Genomic DNA, 27,903 nt, shown 5'->3' with positions numbered 1-27,903 from the left:
CCTAATAATAAGATGTGATCATCATCACTCATAGAAAAAATCTTCCCCCGATACAAAATAAATAAAAGAAATGTGGAAATCTATTCCTAAAAAGATCAAAAAAGTTCCGCATTTACTATTTAGAAGACAATTGCTTCAATTAAAAACTATACAAACTTGCTGGTTTCAGTTCCAATGTGGTTCACATATTTGCAATATTAGGGTGCAGTAGTTAGTTCTGTGCTATATGAAGATGACCATACATACTTAATTCTTTTTCTGTTCTTCTGGTTTTCCAGCTTCGGCTGGTACATCTAACAAAGCATCCTTTCCAGACGTCTTCACGTTGGTCTCAACTTCTGCAAGTCTCTGCTTGAGTTTAGACTGTGAGGCAGTGTACTCTGCTAAAAGTCTAGCAAACCTTGTCTGAAGAATATCCATAGCTGCTTCAAGTTTAATTACTTTCTCTTCCAGGTCTTTCGAGTCAGCTCCTGCTTTAGCTGCCTCCTCGTCGATCAAGTTATCTTTCAGCAAAATTTGCCTTCCTTTTTCTTCCAGTGCCTTTTTGGCGTCAGGATATTCAGTGAGAGCTTCCATCAGGTCATCCTTAGACAAGCAGAATAGATCAGAGTAACCTATGCTTCTGATATTTGCAGTTCTCCTGTTGCCAGCTTTGCTGCCTTTGATGTTCAAGATACTGATTTCCCCAAAGTAACTGCCATCGCTTAGCACCACAAACTGCGTCACCCCATCATCTGCCACGACAGCCAGTTTCCCTTCTTTAATAATATACATCTCTCTTCCAATATCCCCTTTTTTGCATATATAGTCTCCAGGACTGAAAACGGTAGGTTTTAATTTCAGCACCAATTCAATCAGGAGTCCAGCTTCACAATCTTGGAAGATGCGTACTTTCCTTAGTGTATCCATATGGACATTGATGGCAATCTCAGCCTTCAGCTTATCAGGGAGGTATCTCAGGACTTTGGTTTCTTCTACTGTCTTCTTATTGGTCCACAGGTAATCAAACCATTTAATGACTCTTGCTTCCAAATCTTTAGTGACCTTTCGAAACTGCAGGTATTGCTTAATGGAATCAACCTTGGCCTGAAACTCTGTCCTAGAGGCATTCATGTTAGAAATCATAGAGCCTACATTACCCACGATGGTAGCAAAGATAAGCACACCCACTAAAAAGTCCATGACCACAAACAGATACTCTTCATCTTTGACTGGAGGTGGAGTTTCCCCGATGGTTGTTAATGTCAAAGTTGACCAGTACAAACAGTAAATATACTTTCTGGACAGTCGTCCGTGTTCTGGATGGGAGATATTGGGATAAACCCAGGTGTCAGTTCCAAATCCAATCAGTTTGGAAATGGCAAAATATATACATGCATTCCAGTGAATAATAATGAGGATGTACAAGACAAGGTTTCCAATACGGAATATATTTGGATAATTGGTTCTTGTTTCTGTACGATCAAAAAATTCAAAGAGCCGGGGAAGTCTCAGCAACCTGTTAAATCGCAGCTCAGGATAGTTCAGTCCAAAGTGCAAAAACCCCAAATCAGTTGGGAAAAGAGACAACAAGTCCAGCTTGAACTGAAAAGTTGATTTATAAAATTCTTTTAATTTCTTTTCATCCTGAACTAGTAGTCCTTGTTCAAGGAAACCTTAAAGTAGAATAAAGACAAAAGGACAAAAAATGTCTTGAGCAGAAATGCCTAAATCATAAAGATTCCCATACTAATTTGCAAGTGCAAAATATGTTGCAGTGACCAATCACTTCATCTCCTCTTAGATACCCTCCTTCTTTTACACATTTATATGCTGAAAAGAGCATAAAGGGCTTTGCCTTCCAAAGGATATCATCAAAGAAAGCAAACTCTTTTTTTTTCAAATTCATACATACTTTCGCCCTGTTTATGACCTGTGCTGTTGTCGGCTTTTGCTGTCTGTTGTACCTCTATGTTGAACAGTTTTCAATTTGTGTAAAAGCTGCTATCCTAAAGATGCTTTTTTCAGGAGGCAACTGTACCTTGTGGGGTTTTTTTAAAAAGACATTTCACTTCTCATCCAAGAAGCTTCTTCAGCTCTGACAGGATAGTGGGGAATGGAAGAATTTATATTCCTTGCAGACAGCTGGTAATCTGCATCTTTTTGGAAGGTCCTTGAAGCACTTGGAGGTTTATCTGTGTCCTCAAAGTCACCTTTCAGGTGGTTCAAAGAAAAAAAATTCAAAGTTCAATGTTCAAAAGGGAAAAAAAAGTTCTATGTTCAAAGGAAAAAAAAGAAAAAAAAACAGAAGTCCAGTTGCCTCCTGAAAAAAGCACTTTTAGGATAACCATGATCTGGACGACTGAGAATCTCTACAGACATAGAAGCTGCTACTTTTCTCTTTTTATTACATTATTAGTTTAATCTTTATTTTATGAGTTGTGGCTCTCAGGAGAAACAGACTGCAATCTACCAATCAATCTAAAATCTCTCCCCTTTTAAAAAATAGTTTCCTAATAATAGATTTGTTTGCTCTAACCCCCAAATACACACATTTTGTTATCTGGAGGGTGACACCAGGCAATAATCTAGTGTGCCAAGGCTGCTGTTTAAATTGGAGACAGAAACTTTGTGAAGAATGGGGTTCAAGTGTTTTAAGGGGTGAAAAGTCTTAAATTAATACAACACCTAAAATTACCCATTTTGCCCTTTGAATTCCCCGTTCCATAAAATAGACTTAGGGAACAAAATCATAGGGAGGCAGAAATTAAGTGGGAGGAGAGAAAAGGAAAAAAAGGGGGGGTTGAAAAGCCAGCCTATAGGTAATAGAGAGATCTGGTAGGGAATCGAAGAAAGGCTTAATAATAGATAAGACGTGATAATGGATCAGAGAAAGAAGGGCTTGTCTGTGCTTTCATTCATTGAGGAGAAGGGATCGATAATGCTTCCAGGACTTCATGGAAAACGGGGAAGACTGCAAAATTAATTTCCCCTCTTTCTGATCTGCCTGAAAACCAAAGCTTTAAGCTGTGCCACCCAATATGGGTTGTTAGAGGGACTTTAGAGTGATTCCCCTCTCAGAAGCAAGTTCACAAATGTTTCTAAAGTGTACCATCATCTTCCTCTTACAGTGAAGGTGATAGCATTGATTAAATGTTAATCATTGAAGCCAGGGGTGGGCTGCTGGGGGTTTGCAGGGATTCGGGAGAAACTCTAGCTAAGATTCTGTGCAGTTTGGAGAACTCCCAAATCCCACTCCTGGCTTGCCCCGCCCACCCCTCCCAGGAACCCCCACACGGCCCGTTTTGGATGCAGGTAAGTGCAGGGAGGATGAAAAACGGGCCTAACGGAAGTTTGGGAAGGACGGGAATGGGCCCATTTCTGGCCTCCAGGGGGCCTCCAGAGCCTGGGGAGGCCATTTTCACCCTCCCGGAGGCTCAAGGAAAGCCTCCAGAGCCCAGGGAGGGCAAAAACTCCCCCCCATCATGCAGGATGCTGTCTAGTCATGCCTATCATGGCCACACCCTCCCAGCATCTGAGCAGAGAACCCCTTGCTAACATTTTGAAGCACACCCCTGATTTAAGCAGCCTTTCAATGTACTGTATACAATATATTCAACTATTTGGTCTACCTCCCTACAACAGAGATTTGATCCTGTTATCCCTATTGGCATTATTGATACTAAACCTGGACTAAAGGCTACATTTGCAAGGGGGGGAGTAAGGAAAAGAGAATTACTCATAGGCTTTGCCTTGTAGTAACCATTTCTCCAAAATCTACCATGCAGTATTGCAATTTTGGAGGTGAGAGATTCTCAAGTCAAACTAATGGAGAGGAGGGTTTCTTATCAACCTGGTCACTTCACGCCATATGGTCAATGTTCTTAAGAAGTTAATTAATGGGTGTACCCCCCCCCTGGTAGGCAATTGCGCACCTGTCCTGAACTTGACAAATGTGTCCATGAGGTAGATAACATCAGAGGAATAATCCAAGAACAGCCAAAGTACAAGATGGTTCATCTGAAGCTCATCAAAGCAGGCCCTAGATAAACCACATGAGTTAGTTGGTTAGAGTTAGAATAGAAAGAAAGAAATACGATACAATAATCACATGTGTCTTGCAAGTAATAGGCAAATTTGGAGGACTGGAGCACAGTTAGAATTTTTAGAACATGATGTGATTGGGTATTCTCACAATAGGATTTGCCTAATTAGAAAATAACTTTTGTGATAGATGTGGCCAATCACAAAATGTTTGTTTAGCAAAGAACAACTGATGAGATAGTTTCCTATCTCTCCATTTAGCCGCCTCAAATATATTCCCTATCACTCTATTTTCTCTGCTGGTGCACACTTTTAAACAATTTACTGGAATGCATCTCCCCACAATTAATGGTTCTTAATAACAGGCCTCCAAGCCAGTAGCTGATTTTGCAGCAGAACACCCTCTCATTTGCTTACAGTATTTATAAATAAAACACTCTTTTAAAAAACAATAAAGCCTAGCAGGATTGAAAACTTAAGTAAGCACCAAGTCCTGTAACCACAGAATCATTGGCTTCCATGCCTTCAGCTGACAATGTTAATATTTTTATTGAAAATATCCGTTTGCAAATCCCAAAGGTGCTTTTTCAAAAAGTCACTGGACTTTGTTTGTTTTTGCTCGAAGATATTTCACTCCTCATCCAAGAAGCTTCAGAACTGAAGAAGCTTCTTGGATGAAAAGCAAAACATCTTCAGGCAGCTGTGAAGTCCAGTTACCCTTTGAAAAGCACCTTGGGGGACAACTATGGCCTGGATGGCTGAGAATCTGAATAGACATCAGTTTACAAATGTTTGGCATTGCCAACAAGATGGCCATTTTTTTAAAAAAAGCAAGCTGCTATTTCTCTCTATCTTTATGGATGTATTTGCTGATTTGCTTCTAAATGACTCCGGGTGACACTTATTTATTTATTTATTTGCATTTGTATGGCTGCCCCTCAACCCAGAGACTCCGGGCAGTGAACAAACACTGCAGTCCTGTTACTGAATGAAAAGACCAAGGCAGAATGTTAGCCCATATAAGGAATGTAGCTGTTCCTGGTTGACAAATGACTCCACCAGGTGGCGCCCACAGGCTGCTTCAAACATGGCATTTTTTGATTCCCTGTGTATGGATCAAAACAGCCTGATACATCCACATAATAGAACAAGGAATCCAAGCCATTGTCTTCTTGTGCTCAGAATGAATAGTTAGCTAGACAGAGATTTGTATATTATTTGGTTGGTTTGCTAAGTGTGCTGTGTGAATCTGACTGTTGTGTTTTTGCAGTTCTTAATTTCTTGCTTTAGTTTGTGAGAATTGAGTCAATTGGGGCTTATTCAGCTAAACACAGTGAAAACAAACCACAGAGCTGTTTGTGTGAGTCTAATCAAAGATTGTCTTTAACTGATTACTGAAGCATTAAATAATCATTAAAGCAGCCTATCTTCAGTGCAACTCACTCACATCCCCTTCTTTCAATTCTATATTATGCAGGTTTTAGTGAGAAATGTTGTGTTCTCAGAAAGTCCACAGTATCTCTTTCAAGCTATTTTTAAAGCATACACTTGCTGTAGTATTGTGATTGCCTAAAAAGGAACTGGTGCAAATAAACGTTTTGTGAGGGACAGACAGACAGATTAAGTTTCAGAACCAGAAGCAATTGCAGAGAGGTGGAGAATCAGGATGCTGGCGGGGACTGTACAAGCTCCTTCTCTTTTCATGTGAATCATATATGTAACACGTGTAAATAACTGCAAAGCTTTGATTTCTAGCCACAATCTTGATTTTGTTTTTAATCACCACCATCACCCCAGATGCCAGTGACAAAAATACCAGTAACAGCACAGGGATGCATTAAAAATCATCCTTACCTACATACCAATAGACAGAAGTTATAGAATACTGGTGCTGCAATGATTGTCAACCACCTATAATACAAGTTGCTTGAAGGATCTATCACAAAGATTTCTTTCTTTTCCCTGGAAATGGAAAAAAAAGGAGGTTTATGAGCTCATGAAGAACTTTCATCAAAGAAGTATATTTTACCAATAAAGGAGAATATTTGTAGCTCAGGATTAAAATGAGAGGATCTGGGTACTCTCTGACTTTGGTTGTTTTCTTGATTCAAGATGTCATCATTGAAATTGATTTTAGCAGACACTGTGCAGGGACAGGTATTTCTGTCACTGGATCGATGGGACAGCCTTGTCCAACTAATACGCCAGGTACGTCGGGCCCAGTCAGTGTCTGTATTCGCACTGTCCAGCCTCCTAGGAAAAATGATTTCTTGCATAGGCATCGTGCCTTGGGCCCACTTACATTCCAGAACCTTGTAATGGGCCCTGATTCCATTCCAGAAACAGGGTACCAGCACATCGGCGGCATTGGTGCATGTTTCTCCACAAGTTATTCTGTCCCTGTGATGATGATTGTCTCCAGCCCTAAGACTGGGGTCTGAGACATAGGAGCCGCTTCGTCTAACACTAACCACAGATGCCAGCCTTTATGGTTGGGGGGCGGTTTCATTACATTTCATTACTCAAGCTACAGTAGGTAACACTGTCACTAGTGCTGGTGTTAGTTACTTAGTCTGGATAATGAAATAGAGACAAGAAAACAATCAAGCTAGGAGAGCACCAAAGGCAGATGTCTGCAGCTAGGAGAGAAATCCTTTATAGCTGATATTGACCATTCAATCAATAAACATTCTTCAATTGAAAGTGGCAAGTTTATCTTTTCAATCAGTAGAACAAGGGCTTCAATAATGTATGTAACAGCCTTGAATTCCAGTTGACTGAGTCCTTCCTCATCCATGATAGAACTACCTTGGTTGGTCTCCTGCCCTTCTTGGCCCAGCATAGACCCAAATGCCCTGCTTCCATGATTTTGCTATCCCATCTAAAAAGCAGTTATTAGGACAAATACTGATGGTCTGAGGGATCACTCTGACTTGAGGACAGTCCTCTCAAACTTTTCATCTAATATTCTAGCATGTTCCCTGCAAAAATGCTTTATACAAACAAGAGACAAACTGTAATAAATACATTCTTTTTTTGATGCTAGTTTCATTGCAGCATCCATTTGTTCATTCACTCACTTATGAATCATATTTTCACCCACTGAAATCTCTCAGACTCTTGACAGCTCATAGTAATTAAGAGTAAACAAAGGACGACATAGTGAAAAATCAGGCCATCCCCAATAAGAAAATGAAATGTAAAAAAAGCATTAAAAGACAAAACTGTCAAGATAAAATCTTAAGAATCCTATGACTCATTATAAGCCTTCAACAATTCCTGGGAAGAGAAAATCATTTTCACCAGCCTGATTTTCACTGAGGGGGTGACCTCATAGTAGTGTTCTTCCTTAAAAAGCAAGAAGCAGAGTCTTGGTCCTGGCAAAACTTTTATTTACACAACTGTAAATTCCTTTCATTCACAGTCAGCAAGGCTTGGCAAACAGTCTTTCTGAGGAATGTTTATCAACATGAACCTTATCTCATTTGGAGAGCTGCCAGATAACTAGTTTCCAAATACAGGGCAAGACAAAACGTGGCACAGAATCTCTTATAGTCACAAACAGAACTTTCCACTCTTGAAATGACCAAATGAACTAATTATTTCCCGCAAAAGCCCACTCCCCATTTGCTCCTCTTTTGTTTCCTATAGGAGGGGCCAATCACCTCCAAGGTGTGGCTTTACTCCTAAGTCGACCCTGCTTTCTTAGTTGTCTTCTGGCAACTCTGTGCATGTGCACACTGGGAACAGGCTCTAGCTGTTCCTCTGCCTCACTGCTGTCTAGCTCCCTCTCTGCCTCTGACATAGAGCCCTCATCTGAACTTTCCTCAGCCCCCAGGATTGGCCCATGTTCCTCCCAAACCTCCTCATTGTCTGATTCTCCTGCCAGCTCTGCTGGCCACTGGTGAGCCACAACAAGTATCATAAGACAGTGTCACCATAAAGCAGCAATTACAGATGTCAGCACTATCAGTATCACAGAAAGAAAATCTGTAGCAGCTTCTCTCAGGATACAGAATGCAGGCAGGCCTGCAGAGGTTCCTTTAAGAATCTTTGGCCTGCCACACTTTCTTATAATTTCCTATGCTGTTTGATTAGTGTAGTAATTGGGAGGGGGGAATAGAAAGGAGTAGAATTGTGGAATGTGTGTTGTCATTCCTTTCTAGAAGCCAAGGTCATCTTTTGTCTCCGCACCTCGACACTTGACCGGAAGAGGCTGGGTGGAGATGTCAGCGTGGAAGAAGAAGATTGGGCCATGTGATTGATTTATGGGCGTGGGGATAGATCATGAACTTTCAACTGGGTGAAATTCCAGGATGTAAATCAGAGTTGGAATTCCACAGATGTGCCAACATACCTGTATTATTAAATTGGAACTTTAAGGATGATTCTGCCTTGGACTCTGATTTATTCCTGCATGGTATTTGAAACGCTGACAGCAGGTCAATTCCAATGGGTGGAAGGACTCCTGCAAGTGTCTCAGTGCCAAGCCAGGTAAGGTTTTCTAGATACAGGTAGTCCTCGACTTATAATTACAATTCACCCCCAAATTTCTGTTGCTAAGCAAGACAGTTGTTAAGTGAGCTTTGGTCCATTTTATGATCTTCCTGGTCACTATTGTTAGGTGAATCACTGCAGTTGTTAATTTAGTAACATGGCTGTTAAGTGAATCTGGCTTCACATGACCCTGGGACACTGCAACCATCACAAATATGGACCGGTTGCCAAGCATCTGAATTTTGATGATATGACCATGGGGATGCTGCAATGGTCATAAGTGTGAAAAATGGTCATAAGCTGCATTTTTCAGTGACATTGTAACTTCAAATGGTCACTAAACAAGCTGTTGTAAGTAGAAGATTACCTATAATGACCAGCACTTTGAATTGCATCTGAAAGCTAAAATGAAGTCATTACAGGCCTCAAACCAAAGGTGAATTGAGTGAGCAAAGACATTGGTCTCTACTTGGCCATTAAAGCCCTCCGAATCTTAGACCTGCTTTTTGACAGTCAACATTAAGACACCTGAGTGGACAAATTGCAACTCTATCATGCAGGGAGTCATTCTCAGCCATTTTTTCTTATTCATACCCTAACAGTCTCTACCCAACAGGACAAGGTGTTGATAAGACCTCCTATTCAGCCTGTGATGATGATGAACAACTGAGTATCATCAGCATACATGACACTGTCCACCCCAAACCAATGAATGATGGCTTGTCCCTGCAGTTTCATTGCAGTTATTAAAAGGCAAGAGGGAAAATAGTGAATCCTTCATTCAACTGCTTGCTTAATCACTCTACATGCCTCTACTTACTGGAACCACTCCCTTAGGATGTACCTCCAATATTCAACCTTCACCAGAGGTTCAAAAACGTATTATGATCAGTGCTATCAAAAGCCAACAAAAATGGTTCAGGCTATCTCCAGCCAAGTTCCAACAAGAGAAATGTCAATCACACACACACACATACACACACACACACACACACTGTGTACGTGCATATATGTGTGTGTGTACTATATATACATATATACTATATATACATTACTATGTATGTATATATATATATATATATATATATATATATATATATATATATATATATATATATATATATATATATATATATATATATATATATATATATATATATATATATATATATATATATGCTGGTTTTGTTGTATTCGGGTCTTTTCCCGTGTAAGGTTGAGATTGTCTTTGCAACGTTTCGGCAGGATCACATCTGCCATCTTGAAGATGGCAGGTGTGATCCTGCCGAAACGTTGCAAAGACAATCTCAACCTTACATGGGAAAAGACCCGAATACAACAAAACCAGCATACCTACACCCGTGAAAATCTACGAAAACATATATATATATATATGTACATGATTGGTAGATTGGTGCTGATTGGTGCTCGCTGTGTGTCCGTTGTTGTTTCGTGTTGTAACAGCCTAGGTGGTGGGTGGGGCTCATTTGTTGACTAGGGCTGGTTACTCACTCTTCACCTCAGCAACAAAATCCACCCAGCACTCTGGGACAAATCCAAATCCAAAACCAATCTACCAATCATGATACAACCACACAATCAATCATTCCACTTACTGAAACAAAGCCAGCACTCCACACACACACACCAATATTTATAGAAAGATGGCAGTTCCGACCATGCTTTAAACCTAAAACCCAGCCTGAAGATGGGCGAGTGAGACCTCGCTGAAACGTTGCCAAGACAATCTCATGGCTAGCTGATGAGAGGTAAATAGCTTGAAATAGATCTATACTAGTCTCCCTTTATTTAATTATCAGCACAAATACAACCCAAATATAAAAAGGCAACATTAAAAATAAAAATGTGGTTTTCTGCCTGGATGGTCCTCTGTGATGAGCCGAATGACAGAAAGGGGGAGTAATGAGCTCCCTACCATATTTGGGCATACCAGGCGTTGTAACACAAATAAATAAATAAATACATACATACATACATACATACATACATACATACATACATGCATGCATACGTACATAATTCTGCTTCAAATTTCTGTCTTACAATGTTCAGAATCAAAATTCCTCTATTTTAAATCTGTCCAGTAATTTTATATAAGAGAATAATCATTAAAGTAGCCTATCTTTAGTGCAACTCACTCACATCCCCTTGTTTCAATCCTACATTAGGCAGGTTTTAGTGAGAAATGTTGTGTTCTCAGAAAGCCCACAGTATCGCTTTCAAACTATTTTTAAAGCATACACAACCTCACTTGCTATAGTATTGTTTCATTACGTGATTGCCTAAAAAGGAGCTGATGGAAAATAAATGTTTTGTGAGAGAGAGACAGACAGATTAAATTTCAGAGCCAGAAGCAATTGCAGAGAGGTGGAGAATCAGCCAAGTTCCAACAAGACAAATGTTAATTAATCATACCCACGCATACACATACACATACACACAAACACACACATATACATACACACCCAGTAATTTTACATACATACGTGTGTGTGTTTGTGTGTGTGTGTGTGTGTGTGTGTGTGTGTGTGTGTGTGTGTTATTGATGAAATTTGTAAACTTTTACTAAAAATTAAACAGTGAAAGATTTGGGTGAAAGGTTTTTAATTTACATTGTTATAACATTACAGAGAATTTTAAATAAAATGATGTATTTGTCATCAGAAAAAAAAAATGTCTAAAAGGTATAAAGGAAAAGTGGACTTTGTACCATGGTTGGTGGATATGTAAAAAAGCCAAAACGGTTTGGATTCATATGCATCCATTAATTCAGAAGATTTTAAAGATTAATATACAACTGAAACCAGAGGGGTTTAATTTAATACAGTTATTTTAAGCATAACAAGTGCTGGCTTTATCCCAAAACTCAGTAAGAGGCACTTGATAATCCATTTCATCTTTGGATGCTTCTGAATTGTCCACTGACTGAAAGTTCAAAAACATTCCCTCACAAGAGTAGCTTAGAGATCGAATGTTAGTGAACAAGAACCACTGGATCCAGGAAAGGCCTGCTAAACAGGCCTCTCCATCAAGTAGAGAAGCAACTTAGAACTGAGGAGAAACTTCCTGACAGTTAGAACAATTAATCAGTGGAACAGCTTGCCTCCAGAAGTTGTGAATGCCCCAACACTGGAAGTCTTTAAGAAGATGTTGGATAGCCATTTGTCTGAAACGGTATAGGGTTTCCTGCCTAGGCAGGGGGTTGGACTAGAAGACCTCCAAGGTCCCTTCCAACTCTGCTGTTGTATTATTATTGTATAAACAGACAGAGCATTAAAGCTTCTTTCAAGGCAGCCAGTACTTCTACCCTATGAGGCTCTATCTCTCAAACTAGAGATACATCCTTGCCCAGGGGTGGGTTCCGGCTTCTCTTCCTGCCGGTTCGCTCAGAGGCACGCTTTGCATGCACGCTTCGCACACGCTCTGGATGCGCACTATGTGTGCATGCGCAGCAGTGGGGGGTTTCAAAAATTTTTAGAACCTCTTCTGTAGGTGTGGCCTGCTTTGTGGGAGTGGCTTGCCAGCCATGTGACCAGGTGGGAGTGGCTTGCCAGCCATGTGACTGGGTGGGCATGGCCAACTTGTAAAATGTGGTGAAACTCACTTCACAACGCTCTTGCTTAGCAACCAAGATGTTGGCTCAGAAACTCTGGCATTTGAAGCACGTAAGTCTTAAAGCTGTCAAGTTACAAGACCCTTGCACCCCTAACCCTTTAGAAAAAAAACCCAGGGATGTTCAAACTTGACAACTTTAAGACTTGTGGACTTCAACTCACAGAATTCCTCCTCCAGTCATGTTGGCTCAGGAACTCTGGCATTGAAGCACGCAAGTCTTAAAGCTGTCAAGTTACAAGACCCTTGCACCCCTAACCCTTTAGAAAAAAAACCCCAGGGTTGTTCAAACTTGACAGCTTTAAGACTTTAAGATTTAGATAGGACTCTTAGAGGCGGGCAGGGCGATTGGTGAGCCAGCCAATCAGTGAGCAGTGGACGGGGCAAGCGTGGTGCGGACGGGTGGCAGGAGTTAGCTGGAACATGTTCTAAAAGGCACAGTAGATTTGTGGAACTTATTCTATAGAAAAGGTTAGAACTGGGAGGAACCCACCCCTGGTGCACAGTCGTAAAATAATTGCTCCTGCGCATGCGCAGAAGAAAAAAAACAAGATGGTGGCGCCTACGGCACCGCCAATAGAACCAGTTTGGGGGCTTGGCCGGCCAAGTTACTACCTGCTTGGACGACCTGGTCCGAACCGGTAGGAACCCACCTCTTTCCTGGCACCACAAAGGAGCCAGGAGAAGCATGGATCCAGGCCATAAGTGGCTGAGATTCTCTCAAAGACCATCTTATCCTCTTCTTCAAAGACACAGGGCCAGGTGGGCCAGGATGACATGACAAAGCATTTCCCCAGTCACCACATCACAGTCAAGAACTTGAGCAGTCAGATCCACAAAGCTGTGCGCCAACTGATCACAGAGGCCAGGCAGGAACAAAAACTTACGGCCTCCGCCAAAAAAGGAAGTTGGCCAGCCTAAATAAGGTCACTAACTGGTAACCCCGCCCTCCCAATGCAGTCAGAGGAATATTATAATCATTTATTATTCTTATTGTCATAGTATAGGATCAAACATGAATTCACAACTACACTTGGTCAGACTCCCATCTTATCTTTTTTTCCAGTTACTCCAGATGTCTCTTCTGATCTTCACCTGCCAGAGTTTCAGAATCTTATCCTGACATCACCCATCTAACTTTATATTGTTATGCAAGATCAAAAATACATGGTCTGTGTCAACCAGATGCTCACAGGTCTAAAGGTCCCCTAGGAAGCATTAATCTAACCTATTGCAACCCCTCTTAATGTGCCACTGACTTTTTTTCCTGACTATATCCATTTTTTGAATAGATGGCCCTCACCTATTCCACAAGGCTGAATATGTTCTACAGTCTCCCCCAAAACATTGCCCAGATGTATGGTGTGCTTTTGTTGTTGCTTTATGCTTCAGGGGGGGAAATGACAGTGCAAATTATATAGAAATGAGATGAATAATGTGAGGAGAGAGAGTAGGAGCAAACAACTTTAAAGTGAATGCATTATATATGATAATATTCATTATATTTAAACATGAACAGACATCTGGGCAAACCTTCACAAAATCTACTTAGCATAGGAAGCCCAAGTCTTAAAACAAGCATTAATGAAGAGAAGGATTTTTTAATCAAATCTGTGACAACTTTCAAATTTGCATTATTAGCAACCTCTAAGAAGGAAAAGGCTAGTTTGTTACTACAAGGGCCACTTGTCCATTATGATAATTTTATCTGAATCAGGGTTTTCAGAAGTAAGGAACAAAGGAACTGCCTTACAATTGTATTTACACAGTGAAAACTAGGCAAGTCTAGACAAAATTGTCCATGTTGTATCTGCTCTCTGCTGGTGTTGAAGCAGTTGATATTAAATCTGGCCAAATGGATGAGTATATCAATAAATACACATACACGTGAAAAAAAAATGAGCAAAACCAGTAAATCCTCCTGGCCACTGTATGTATAAGCATGCATCTCTCCCTCTCCCTCTCCCTCCCTCTCTCTCTCTCTCTCTCTCACACACACACACACACACACACACACACACACACACACATACACATGCCTCATAATGTTGAAAAATAAAGAAGACAACTCTAATAACAAGGTTAAGCCCCATTACAGAATTATCCAGGACATCACCTTAGTCACATGTTGCCAAACATTTTTGTGTTGAAGATCTGGCTATTTATAGAAAGCATTTGGCTGGGGACACTCAAGAAGTCTCATCGTCACAGTTGAATTATGAATTCTGCTGGACAGCAGCAGAAATATCCACTCCTTCTGCAAACCCATTGGAGATAAGAAGCATATATCTAACTCTCATAATATCTAACACCAATAAAAATATTTAACTCCGGGGGTGAGGGGGAGAAAACATCACGTACTCAAACACTATATATATATATATATATATATATATATATATATATATATATATATATATATATATATATATATATATATATATATATATATATATATATATATATATATATATATATATATATATGTTCAAAATAGGGGGGGAAGGGGGGGGGGTCCATGGAAAATATGAAATGAGAACTTGTATAACTTGAAGTAGGAACTTTCATCCAGACTAACATTCATTATTTCCATGTTAGGTATAAATTAACTTAAGAAAACTGATTTATGTAATTAATCAATCAGAAATCTTCTGAACAGATAAACAATTATTAACATTTGTTAATAATGCATTTAGCATAAAAACCAGGAGAACAGGGACTGGTTACTTGGCTGATTTAGGACAATAGAATGTTGCTCTTATTCTAACAGAATAAGTCAATCACCTAGTATTCAAATCTACGTGTATATATGTGCATGTAAATAAATGGTTTATATATTGGATTTCTGCACGAAATCTAATTCTTCTAGAAACAAATCTATTCCTTTTTCTGCAGGTTAGCCCCGTTAAAAGTGTATTTATTTTCACTGAAGCAGCATCCTCTTACTTTTTCGGATCGTCTTTCCCATCCTTCTTTGGCTCATCTTTGTTGTCTTTGTTTTCTCCCCCTGGAGCCTCAACTGAAGAATCAGATGTTTGGCCATCTCGACGGAAGCGCTTTCTGAACCAGGCTCTCACCGATGAGAAAAACCCCGAGGAACTGAAAGGAAAAAGGGGACAGGCCAGCAGTGCAAAGGGCCAAGATTAACAACTTCATCTTTGCCATTTGCAATCTAACATTTGCTAACTAGCATTGATAACTAGAATGGCTTTCCCAGCCTGGGGGCCTCCAAATGTGTCAAATCACCCCAGCCAAGAGCAGATGTGGATGATGGAAGTTGGAACAAATCTGTAAACTGGACTGATGATGCACGTGGAGCGATTTCCCCCTGATATAGTCATTTGATGCATTGAATGTGCATGTATCAGAAACTTTGCACATTTCAGATAACAAAACTGTACCCAGATATAGAGTACTTTCACCAAAATACACAAAGTGTTGAGAATTTTATGCTCTATAAAAAGTTAGTGAAGCTTCACCCAGCCACACTTTATTCAGCAATGAGACATTCATTAAACTTTGATCATTCTCATGATCATGACTCATCACTTCCTAGAAAGATTGGGAAATGGGAGTTTGATCATCCTTAATGTCACATGTGATAGTCTGGTTCTGATGAAAAGCTAAAGAAAGTTTTCCCAGTAACTTATAAATTACAAAATACCTGAAGCTGAGAAACATTGGTCCAGACTGACTTAATAGCTTAAACCAAGATCAACTTATTCTTCTGTTCATCCCTTCCATTTCCGGCTTTGTGAAGACAAAATTCATTTCATTAACAATACTGATATCTACCTTTATTTCATTCCTTTGCTTCCAAACAAGGTCCTGATAGCCTTTTACAAGGCCACTATCCAGACATAGGATAAGTGAAGCTTACCTGTTCGTTGCTCCTTCTGCGGATGTGTCCCCTCCTGCTTCCGCCATGGAAATGACACTCTCTAATTTTGAAGATCTATCCTCACCCGGGGAGGGGGTCCTTCAAAATCAAGCAGAAAGACATTTAGTCACGGTGTGCTTGCTTCAAGCCTTTCCAGTCAGCCACCAGTGAAAGAATGTGCATTCCTTGATCAATCACCAATATATTACTGTCATAAGTGAGTGTGAGGGAGAATAGACAATATATTAATCATTTTACCCTAGTTCAATATTTCTCCGGGCCTAAAGCCTTTCCAGAAAAACATTACAATCTTTGTATTTGTCTGATTTTTTCCCCATTTGTCCCATTTCAGGTGATCACAGTAGAAAAAAGCCACAAGGAAAGAAATTCTGAGAGGAATCAAAAACTCAACAGATGGCTATCATTCACTCTAAGATGAGGGAAGGAAATGTTGCACTTCCAAGTGACATTTATGTCAGACGTTTATATAAGTTAAATATAAGTTTCAAATATAAATTGAAACAGACATTTCTTTTACCATATTTTCAGTTGTTTCAGTTTTATCTTCTTCATTAGATCAGGTTCATCTATAACAGAGTGATGGTAGGTGTCTCTCTTTGTAATTTGCTGTGAGAGCAAAGTAATGTGGCAAAATGGAATGGCTTAATTTAAAGTGTCAAATACTTTCTAGCTTTCCCATATTATTTTTTCCTGCCTACTTATTGTTATATTCTGGTTTCCTCTTTTGCATTCCTCAGTCCAAACAATTAAATTTCATTTCAGTGATTGAAAAGTCATTCAGTGAATTGAAACCTGCTGTTATATGGGACTTTTACAACCCCCTGTATCATACTGGTAACATCTTTAGGACTATACTTGTTTTACACCCTTTTTGTTGAAATAGGGTGGGTGAATGAATACGTATGTGAAATGAAAAAGAAGCTTGAAGAGTATATCTACTCAGATTATCTCTTTTCTGGAATAGACATTAACTTGCTGACATTTCAGAATTGTGGCAGATTATGAGTCTAGAAAAAGTTTTTGACTAGGTTATATGCCTAGGAAAAAGAAAAGCTTATCTAGATAAATGTTAGCCATTATTATTTTGGTATCTTCAACAAAAAAACAACTTTGCTACATTTATTCCTAAAAGTGCACATGCATGCAAATAGATCCCACTTTAAATAGAGGATGAATTTATTATATAAAAACATTAGAGTTAATACATCATATTCTTAAATGTGAATTGCTTTGTATGTGGACAAAGCTAATGGTGCATAGAAATGTATGTAGTTCCAACAGTGTTCATGCAAAGCCCCTGTTCTAAAAACTGAAAATCCATTGGGTTTTTTTCTTTCTTGATAACAAAGTAAGACAAAGTATAACAAAGTAAGGCAACAAAGATGATTAGGGGACTGGAGACTAAAACATATGAAGAACGGTTGCAGGAACTGGGTATGTCTAGTTTAATGGAAAGAAGGACTAGGGGAGACGTGATAGCAGTGTTCCAATATCTCAGGGGTTGCCACAAAGAAGAGGGAGTCAAATTATTCCCCAAAGCACCTGAGGGTAGAACAAGAAGCAATGGGTGGAAACTAATCAAGGAGAGAAGCAACTTAGAACTGAGGAGAAATTTCCTGACAGTTAGAACAATTAATCAGTGGAAGAGCTTGCCTCCAGAAGTTGTGAATGCCCCAACACTGGAAGTCTTTAAGAAGATGTTGGATAGCCATTTGTCTGAAACAGTTTCCTGCCTAGGCAGGGGGTTGGACTTGAAGACCTCCAAGGTCCCTTCCAACTCTGCTGTTGTATTGTACTGGATTCCTTAACAAACAGGTTTTATGTCTTACTTAACAACTCTAAATATATCCATTGGAAGGGGTGAACATTACAAGAAAATAACAAAATAAATAAAAGCCTATTTCTGAACGAGGCATAGCATTTATTTATCTATTATTGAACACTTACTGAGTAACTTGGGATGGTTATTTTTTATTTATTTGTGCCTTTGAATCAGCATTGATTCCTGGCAACTGCCTGGACAAGTCCCTCCAGTTTCTTTGCAAGATTTCAAAAATGGTTTGCCATTGCCTCCTTGCCAGGGCTGAGAGAGAGTAACTGGCTAAGGTCACTCACTTGTCTTTGTGCTTAAGGCAAGACTAGAACTCATGGTGTTTTGGTTTCTAGTCTGATGCCTTAACCCCTATACCAAACTGACTCTCTCTCTGGATGGCTAGCCAGCATTAAAAATCATCAGGAACATGTTAATCATTAAAATAATTAATAGTAAAATAAAATACACTTCATATATTGTGTAGCTCCAGAAAACATTCCTATGTGGATCCAACCAGCTCCTGTCCAGTACCTGGGCTAAGAACCAGCCTTCAGCCACTTTTTAAAGAGGGAAGAGGATAGGATCTAACTAATTTGGGAAAGAGGTTATGTACCTATATCGACTTATGCCTCTGCATTCTGGATCAACTGTAAGCGATTGCCTCCCTAGCAATCCAGGAACTGACACAATTGATACACAAGAAGAATATGTGCACATACCATCCTAGGCATACAGTAGCTACTATTTGCTAGACAAGCAGGAGCCATGAACCATTCGCAATCCCAAATTGGATACCAGTCCTGTCTGTGGTAGTTCAAGCCCATCCTGAACTAACAATGAAAAATATCTAGGGCCAGGTGGCCTACAAATCCATAGCCACTTTGTTTTTCCGGGGGTGTTTGAAGCTTCCCGGGGATTTTTTGTCTTGTTCCAAACTCTCACAGCTTCCAGACACTGAGAGTAAACCTTATCACTATCACTTGGTCAGCCCACATACAAATACAGGTGGCCTTCACCTTATGATCACAAATGGGAGCAGAATTTTTGTGGCTAACAAGGCAGTTGTTGAGTGACTTTTGTGCCATCGTTGGTAAGCAAATCACGGAAGTTATGAAGTGACTCGTGTTGCCATTAAGCAAATCCAGCTTTTCCCATTGACTTTGTTTGTTGGAAGCCATATGGAAAGGTCACAGATAGAGATCACATTTGAGATGCTGCAACAATCATAAATACATGTATTTGGCCAGTTGCCAAGCTCCCAAATTTTGATTACTTGACCATGCGGATAGTGTGACAGCCATAAGCACAAGGACTTGTCATAAGTCACTTCTTTTAGTGCCATTGTAACTTCAGCCAGTCACCAAATGAATGGTTGTAAGTTGAGAACTACATGGATACCAATAGCATACTATTGATAATACTTAATCCCACGTTCGCATGTAACCTCATCCAGTAGCTTCATATAGATCAGGGGTTGAAGTCCACAAGTCTTAAAGTTCCCAAGTTTGGACACCCCTGATATAGATGTCAAATAAGAGTCACCAGAATTTTGAACCCTAAGGCCCATTTCTACATACTTGGGTAACCCTAGATGTGTCTACCCCCATAAAAACTGATTAGAACTATCCCCAGAAGACAAAGGGAACCGCCTAGCACAATAGCTTGATAGCAATACAGATGCATGTTTAAGTAGCAAATACTATATAATTGAAAAAATGTAACAAAATTAGGATTTGTTCAAGAGAAGTGAGATTGATCATATTTATTCTGACATTCAATAAATATTCTTTAAATTCTCACTGTCGTCACTTCCAAATGATAGCTTTAATAGCTCTCATCATGGCAGCCAGAGGGGGCACGAAAAGAGTCAAGTCTAATGGCCATTACCATTACCTTCCATTTTCACGTGCATGAAATAACTTCTCTCTGCATTTACCTCCATGACATTGCTTTTACCTCATGCCCAGTCCATGAATGAGACAAGCTTAATGAAATCAATGTTTTCCCCCATTTTTTCCTGATATTGTCCAAGGGCAGTTTCAAGATGTGCCGAATCTGTCAAACATAACCTTTTCATTACCTTGGAAGGAGATCAGGTGATTAACAAGAACAGAACAGAGACAATGTAGGGTTAGTGACAATGATGATGGCAAATGTTACGCTGGTATGATTTTGTGCAAGTTCACAGATGAATGGATAGCTTTATAATTTGGTAGGGAAGCTATCTAACTGCTTCTCTGCATAAGGAAAGCCCCGCTAATGTTTCTAATTCTTTACAATAGAACAGTTCCATCAAGTGACTACTTGAAAAGGTCACCCTATTTGAAAGCACAATCTCTGGTCTTCTAAATAAAGGAGAGAGATATAGAAGTAAATGGGAGCGGTCCTCTCAAAGTTAGCCTCCTTTAATTCCTGTTGATAATAAAAAGGGAAATTATCTGTTGCCTACAAATGTAGAAGAAAGACAGAAGGCAACAAGACAGCCGAGACCTGAGGAAAGGAAACTCCAAATGATAAATCCCTTTGCAAGATAGGAATTTGCTGTTAAACTTTATGAGGTTGCTTCTGAGAAAGTAAATAATAAGATTGCACATTTAAATTTCAGTAGCCGGCAAACTGTACTTATGGATATGTGTTTTAAGAACCGAATTTCTTTTTTTGCATTCTTTGCCTTCCCGTTTCCATAAAATTCCTCTCCTCTTCTTAAAGAAAAAATATTTATTTACTGATTTATTCATCTATTTAATTGCTATAGCCACCCATCTCGAACAAGTGACAGTTGGGCGGTGAACAATAATGAAACTTTTCTTATGATGGTGGTGATGGTGATGGGTTGAATCCATTACCTCTTAATTCCATTTTCAAGTCTACCAGGGTCATCACTAAAAGTCTTCCCAGAAGATCTATGGGCAGCAGGGTGGGAATGATAAGTGTTAACTTTAGCCATTTTGCTTAATGTATCAGCCACCAAATTATACCTGTGATACAAGGAGAAAATATTAGAAACTATGTAGGATAAAATGACTTTTTTTAAAAAAAAAAAGAGGAAAAGAAACTTCCCAAGAATGTTTTCTTAGAAATCCATTGTATTTAATTCAAAGATATTTACTGTTCAATTCTTTAGAAGTTTTCTCAAAAGTAAATTTTATTGAATTCAGTGAAACTTTCTTCTGGGTAAGTGCAAGTGCTTGAGATGGCAACAGGCAGAAACAGATCCTTTAAGACAGGTGTGTCCAACCTTGGCACCTTTAAAGCTTGTGGACTCCCAGAATTCCCCACCCAGCAATTCTAACACTTGACATCAACAGATCTTAAAGTTGCCAAGATTGGACACCCTTACCTTAAGTATTGTTGGGTTGCAAATCTCACAGCTTTGATTTCTGATCATCTTGGATGGGAACTCCATAAATAAGGTAGATAGAATTATGCGTAGTAGGAAATAAATAAATTGTTTCTGTTTTCACAGTATTAGAACTTTGACTATCCAGTGAACTGAATAAAGACAACGAAGAATTTCAAACACAGTGCATCCAGTCTGTAACATTTGCTTCTGCAAGAATCTCCAACTTGAATGGCTTAAAAGATTATTCCAATTTCATGGAGGAAAAGACTATCATTTATAACTACACTTAATGTTCTTAAATATACCTAGTCAACACTGTTTCTCTCAATCTGCAGTATATTTTAGTTTGCCAGGAATTGTTTATAGGCCAAATAAATATTCAACATTTCACAGTCTATAGATAAAGCAGGAGTGGCACATAATGATTATGTTGTAGGATTGCAATTATTTTTTTTTATTTTCAGTTTTCGTTTACTTATGAAATATAGAATAATATATTTATTGGAACAAAAGTGTTAGAAGTGTATGAACATTTTATTACCTAAGGCTTAGCCAATTATCCACTATAGCATTTTATGTTCCCACTGTGACATACACAAATTAAACAGGAGCAAGAGAAGAAAATAATAGGCTGGATCAATACTGAAAATATGGCTGCATTCATCTTTGACTAACAGATTTCCTTTGTCAAGACATAGATTAAAAATTATAGTGGTGGGGAGATTGCCTATAAGAATTTGACATTGCAAAAACACAAACATAAACACAAATATAGAATAAGTGGGTCACTGTACTTCCATGTCCTAGTCCAGTGATGGCAAACATATGGCACGCGTGTCACAAGTGGCACGCGGAGCCATTTGTCACGGCACGCGAGGCGCTGCCCTGTCAGCTGGCCAGCACGCATGCGCGCGCTGGCCAGCTGAGTTCACCTTTTTAAAAGCTATTTTTCGCCTTCCCCAGGCTCCAGAGGCTTTATAGGAACCTGGGGAGGGTGAAAAGAGCCTCCCCCTCCCCCTCCGGAGGCTTCAGGGACTGTCCGGAGGCTTCCCTGAAGCCTTCGGAACGCTTAAAACCACCCTCCGAGCAAACCGGCAGTGACTTCCGGTTTGCTCAGAGGGTCATTTTAAGCGCTCCGAATGCGTCAGGGAAGCCTCTGGACGGTCCCTGAAGCCTTCGGAATGCTTAAAACGACCCTCCGAACAACCCGGAAGTCACTTCCGGTTTGCTTGGAGGGTGGTTGTAAGCATTCCGAAGGCTTCAGGGAAGCCTCCGGATGGTCCCTGAAGCCTCCGGAGGGCCTCTGGGGGGCGGGGGAGGCTCTTTTCGCCCTCCCCAGGCTCCTATAAAGCCTCTGGAGCCTGGGGAGGGCGAAAAAAGCATGTAAAAATGGGGGGGGTCACGCGTTGTGCGCACATGCACACTGGGGGGGTCACGCGTTGCATTATGGGTGCGGCACGCCTGCACATGACCCCCCTGAGCTCCCCCCCCTTGTGGCACGCGAGCCAAAAAAGGTTTGTCATCGCTGTCCTAGTCTGTACTTGCAAATCACATGCTATAAGATATTATGTGGTTGTTTGCAAGTACTCTCTGAGCTTGTCTGTTTTCTTGCGGACGTTTCATTATCAAACTAGGTAATATCATCAAGGCTACCTAGTACTACCCAGTGCTACAAAATATTAAGTGGAAAGAGGGCAAATGCATAAAATAATCACATTCCTAACAAGTATGTTAAAAACACATAAGTATGCTTCTTAATATTCATTTTGTTTTTCTTTCCATAAAAAGCATTCCCTACATGCATTAAACCAAAGTGTGCTTAGCAAACCTTTAACCTGTGCACAAGTATGAAATTGTGAGAGATGAAATATGTGTAGGAAGTTCCAGGTGCAAATATCCCTGATATTTGCACCTGGAACTTCCTACACATATTTCATCTCTCACAATTTCATCTGTGAATAGACCACGCACACACACACACACACACACACACACACACACACATTCACACACGCACAATTTTTAAAGTTAGGCTGAAATTCACCAAATCTTGATAATTTGAGGAGTGGTAGTTTGAGGTATGGAAATATTGTTGAGCCTATGTTGAGATGCATATGTGATGTGCATCGAAGTGATAAATAGTGATTAGTTTGAGAAAGAATTGGAAGGCTTTTTAGAAATATAAAATCAGTTGTTCTTTTTCCAGCTCAAAAATGCTGTCACTTAAGCCAAGCTCAAACTGCAGGACCTGGGGGAGGGAGTGTTGTGTGTGTGGGGGGGGATGTTTCACACTGAAATATCCCTCCCCCCCCCAGTGATTCACTGAAGGCATTTAGCAGAGACTGCTTTGACCATCTGCCAGAGTCATTTCAATTGCCCCCTGTGTAGCAGAGAAAGGAATTGAACTTAGATGCCTTTCAGGGTCTTTACCAAATCTATGATTCTAAAACAATGTCCATTTAGCCAGAAAACACTTGTAATGCTTCCCACTGTGGAGAAAAATGAAAGCAAGCTGCAAAGACTATACTTAGAAACAGTCAGAAATAATCACTGACTGAATGGAGGCAGCCCATAACCGTCCATTCTTTGCTTTAAAGCCAATGGGTGTTTAGCTTAGTGAAAACTGTGGAGGATGGGTGCAAATCCCTTTGCATAACAATGTTATCCTTCAAAGAGCTGGTCACGAGGTAATGAATATGCTTAAATGACGAGCTGAGCAGAAATCTCAGTTCTATTCAGCACAGTCACTCCTAGGATTAACAATGGCACAAAAGTAAGCAGTTTGCACTTGCCTTTGGACCACATGAGGAGTAACTATTAAAGCTGATCTGTTATGAAGACAGAGGTAAGGCACAGAATCCATGAAAGGATTATGTTCTATGAAGAGAGATGAAGAGGACAACTTGAAAATGTCAGTAACAGGAGCCAAATCCTTCCACAATAATCTGGTTCCTAGCTTAGTCCTGGCCCATTAAATCTCTTCAAAGTTTTTCATACCTTGTCACTTGAGCCTTACATAGTCAATCCTTTTTTACAACAACTTCATGTTTTTAAAATTCTTGGCTGGAACTCTTAATTCCACCCCAAAAAAAGCAGACGTGGCACCAAAAATGTTCAGGCCTTCTCAATAGAACCTGGAATCACCTTAGATAACTTCTGTTCTTTCCTATGTCTTGTTCAAACATCTCAACTGCAGCCACTTACATTCAGGCTTTCATAAAATGTCTGCAATTGTCAGGCCGAAAGAACTAAGAAAAATGATACATGGAGTTACTTCTGAATAGTTCTTTTATTACTGTTCATCTACAAATAGAAATCTTGCCAGAATAAAGCAATTAGAGCTAGCAATAGCTTTAGCAATGGCACTTAGACTTATATACCACTTCACAGTGCCTCTCTAAGTGGTTTACAGAGTTAGCATATTGCCCCCAACAATCTGGGTCCTCACTTTACCAACCTCAGAAGGATGGAAGGCTGAGCCAAACTTGAGCCCGTCAGGATCAACCTGCTGGCAGTGACCAGAGTCAGCCTGCAATACTGCATTTTAACCAGGGGTGGGATTCAGCCAGTTTTGACCGGTCCGGGCTAACCGGTAGCTCCGATGATCAGCTGGGTAACAAGCTGGTTCAGTCCAATGATCAGGTGGTCCCACCCATCCTCCCCTGCACTTTGGCAGAGCAGATTGCTGCACCTCAGCTGTGTTACTCCTCAGAAGTAACGCGGAAGGTAAGTTTTGTTAAAACTGCACGCAAGCAGAGCGTGCATGCCCATGAAGCACACAATCACCGAACCAATTGTTAAACTGTCAGGATCCCACCACTGATTCTAATCACTGCGCCATCACAGCTCTCACCTGCAATAACTACAGATATGCTCTGTGAATTGTTGAGAAGGGTCCTCCTTGACCTATTCCTGCCCACCAGATATTCCAAGCTACAATGTCTCTTTGCTCTCTGGAAAAGAGCCCCTCCCTCCTGCAACTCTGGACAACATCCCACCACAGCAATGGTGTGCACAAAGGTGTTTAGCTCAGCATGTATCAGAAATGCTGGTTTTCGCATGACTGAGTCAATCTAAAGCTATGGAATGAGAAACAGATTAACATGTCTCAAATGGTTATGATATTCTTTCATCCCTGATCAGAAATGGTCCTGGTGGTGGACTCCAGGGGCTTGATGGATTTTCATTGCAATCTTTTAAAAATTGGGAGTCAGTTTAAAGAGACATTGTCAAGAATAGAGTGCTACCTTCATAATCTCCTGTCTTCCAAATGCATCGACATATAACATCCACAATTTCCAAAAGGTATTGGATTGGGGAGAAGTGAGTTACTATAATCTGGATATAATTTTTACTGACTGTAATAAAGAATATAATCCGAGGTTTATCGGAGATTTTATCTCGAGAAGCACATGTAATTAAATAAAAAGAAGACACTTTTATGAATTATTCCCTTTTTAAAAATCCTTTCAAATCTTATCTTACTCACACGAAATAGAAAATGAAATGGATGCATTTCCATCTACGCATCCATGAATAGAGAATGAGATGAGGAAATTTGAAGGAAGAGAAAAGGGCTAATGAAGCTTGAGAAAAGGGACAGAGGAAGAAAACTGAAATAAGACATGGCTTACTTGACAAGCTGGGCTTGTCAGCTGGAAGGTCAGCAGCCCAGGTTCAAGACCTGAGCTCCACACGATGATATAAGCTCCTGTCCTCACCCTGGCTCCTGCCCACTAGCAGTTCAACAGTATGCAAATGCGATCAGATAATAGGTAGGAAGGTAACAGCCCCCCATGACATCATGCTGGCCACATGTCCATGGAAATGGCTTCAGACAACGGTGGCTCAATGGCCTTGAAATGAAGATGAGCAAACTCCCCCTGGCTTTTCAGCAACCACTAGCAGAGTAAAATCTGCAGGGATCCCTTTTACCTATATGGCTGAAGATCAGGAGGAGTTAATATAACATTCTGACAGATTAGAGAGAAGACTACTACAAAGACACGAGATAAATGAATAGAATAGAGCAGTGATGGCTAACCTTTTCTGCACTGAGTGCCCAAAGTGCATGCATACCCTCACATGAATGCGCGCACACCCAAATCCCCAAATTGCAATGCGCCCCTGTGCATGCAGGCATGACCTCCCCCCTGCATGAATGACCTCCCCCACCCCCTGTGCATGTATGCATGACCCCTGCATGCTCCCCACTCTCATGCATGTGTGCATCATCCTCACATGTACACCTGGCTCCTGCATGCAGGTGCGTACAACCCCCCGCATGTGCTTCACCTCCCGTGCATGCATGGCAGAAATCTGAAGGCTAGTAGGCTGGCGGGAGGTGTGCACACATGCTCAGCAGAGATGAACTGGGGCAACGGCTCGCATGCCATCAGAAAGGGCATGGTGTACCACCTCTGGCACGCATGCCATAGGTTTGCCATCACAGCAATAGAGCAATAAAGGTAGTAGCATGAAAAGCATGAACTTTAGAATAGAATAAGAGAAACAACAGAAAAAAGAAAAGCTTTAGTTGGATCTGAGCCATATGGAAGAATGGATGGGGGAATGGAGAATATGAGCTATGGAAATTTGTAAGAGATGAGTCAAAGAGACGGTTACTTTTATCAATACATTCAGTGTCAGGAGTTAAACGTTGCCACTGAGCAGCCAAATAGAAGATCTGATCTATTTTTATGACAACCCTATTCAAAGAGTTTTGACAGCTCTGTGGACCAATCAGAATTGACGAGTAAGTATGAAATCTGTAGCAGGATCTGGAAATTATCATCCAGTCTGGGTGAAAAAGAAATTTTTGTTCTCCCTAAATAAGAAATGTAAATCAAACCACTTATTATTTGAACCATTCCAGATTTGAAGAAGTAGATTATTCTTGTTGTAGGCGGGGGTGGGTGGGTGGGATATCTTTACTTTGAAGCAACTCTTTGGATAGGCCAAACCAGTTGTTTCTTTTAACAAAGTAATTGCAACTTACCAAAGGAGTCAATTTTACAACCTAAATACATTTTGCAGGGCCAATATAGACTCAGCAGCTTTATGAGTTTGCAAGCAAAGTGAAGCAAATTTAAGGCAATATTAATTAGTACAAGGACCCCAAATTTATCAAATAAAAGTGGAAGTGGAAACAGTACCTTTTACAGTATCCCCTTTCGAAGTAAAAGTTCACATTATAATATTGAAAAGACCAATAATAAGCCCTCCATGCATCAGTGAAAAATGATCTCAAAGAACTTTCTGTGCATCACTGTCTCTCTTATTGTCTTCAAGGTGTACACAAATCTTTGAAAATCCCATTAACATATAGACATTTCTTTAATATAAGTTGGCAATCCATGCAGGGTCCCAACTGCATATGAGTCCCACTTACTCAACTTTTATAGCCATCTTCTACTCTGTCCTAATCCAGGAATGCTTCATAGGAATTTGGTAGTGGTTTTTGAAACTGCCACTTTCTCATGATTAAAAAACAAATAAGGGAGATGAATTTTACTCTTATACACTGACTAACCTCCATGTGCTTCATTTGATATTATGTTTGATGTTCCTTTGTCCAGGAGCTTTTCTTCCTTTTCTCTCACTCAGTGTTTATTTGATTTTGGTAGGAGAGGATCTATTAGGACACCAGAACTATAGAGAGTGAGGAAAAAAAAAAGAGAGAGAGATAAGAGG

General features: G+C 40.1%; 1 protein-coding gene across 1 annotated transcript; it reads right to left on the bottom strand.

The window, feature by feature from the left end:
• On the bottom strand, window positions 1–27,749 carry CNGA3 (cyclic nucleotide gated channel subunit alpha 3). The gene is made up of 7 exons (XM_081947612.1): window positions 27,743–27,749; window positions 20,714–20,845; window positions 16,034–16,132; window positions 15,100–15,252; window positions 5,878–5,985; window positions 3,915–4,021; window positions 1–1,655 (listed from the first exon to the last, which is right to left on the bottom strand). Exons 2-7 carry the CDS (start codon window positions 20,812–20,814, stop codon window positions 247–249), a joined length of 1,977 nt encoding a protein of 658 aa, XP_081803738.1. The 5' UTR covers window positions 20,815–20,845; window positions 27,743–27,749; the 3' UTR covers window positions 1–246.
• Window positions 27,750–27,903: the final 154 nt, after the last annotated feature.

Source organism: Natrix helvetica (assembly GCF_964273705.1).
Source record: "Natrix helvetica genome assembly, chromosome: 3".
NCBI lineage: Eukaryota > Metazoa > Chordata > Lepidosauria > Squamata > Natricidae > Natrix > Natrix helvetica.
Note: the sequence above shows the minus strand (reverse complement) of the source record. Positions and strands in the feature narration are given on the sequence as shown.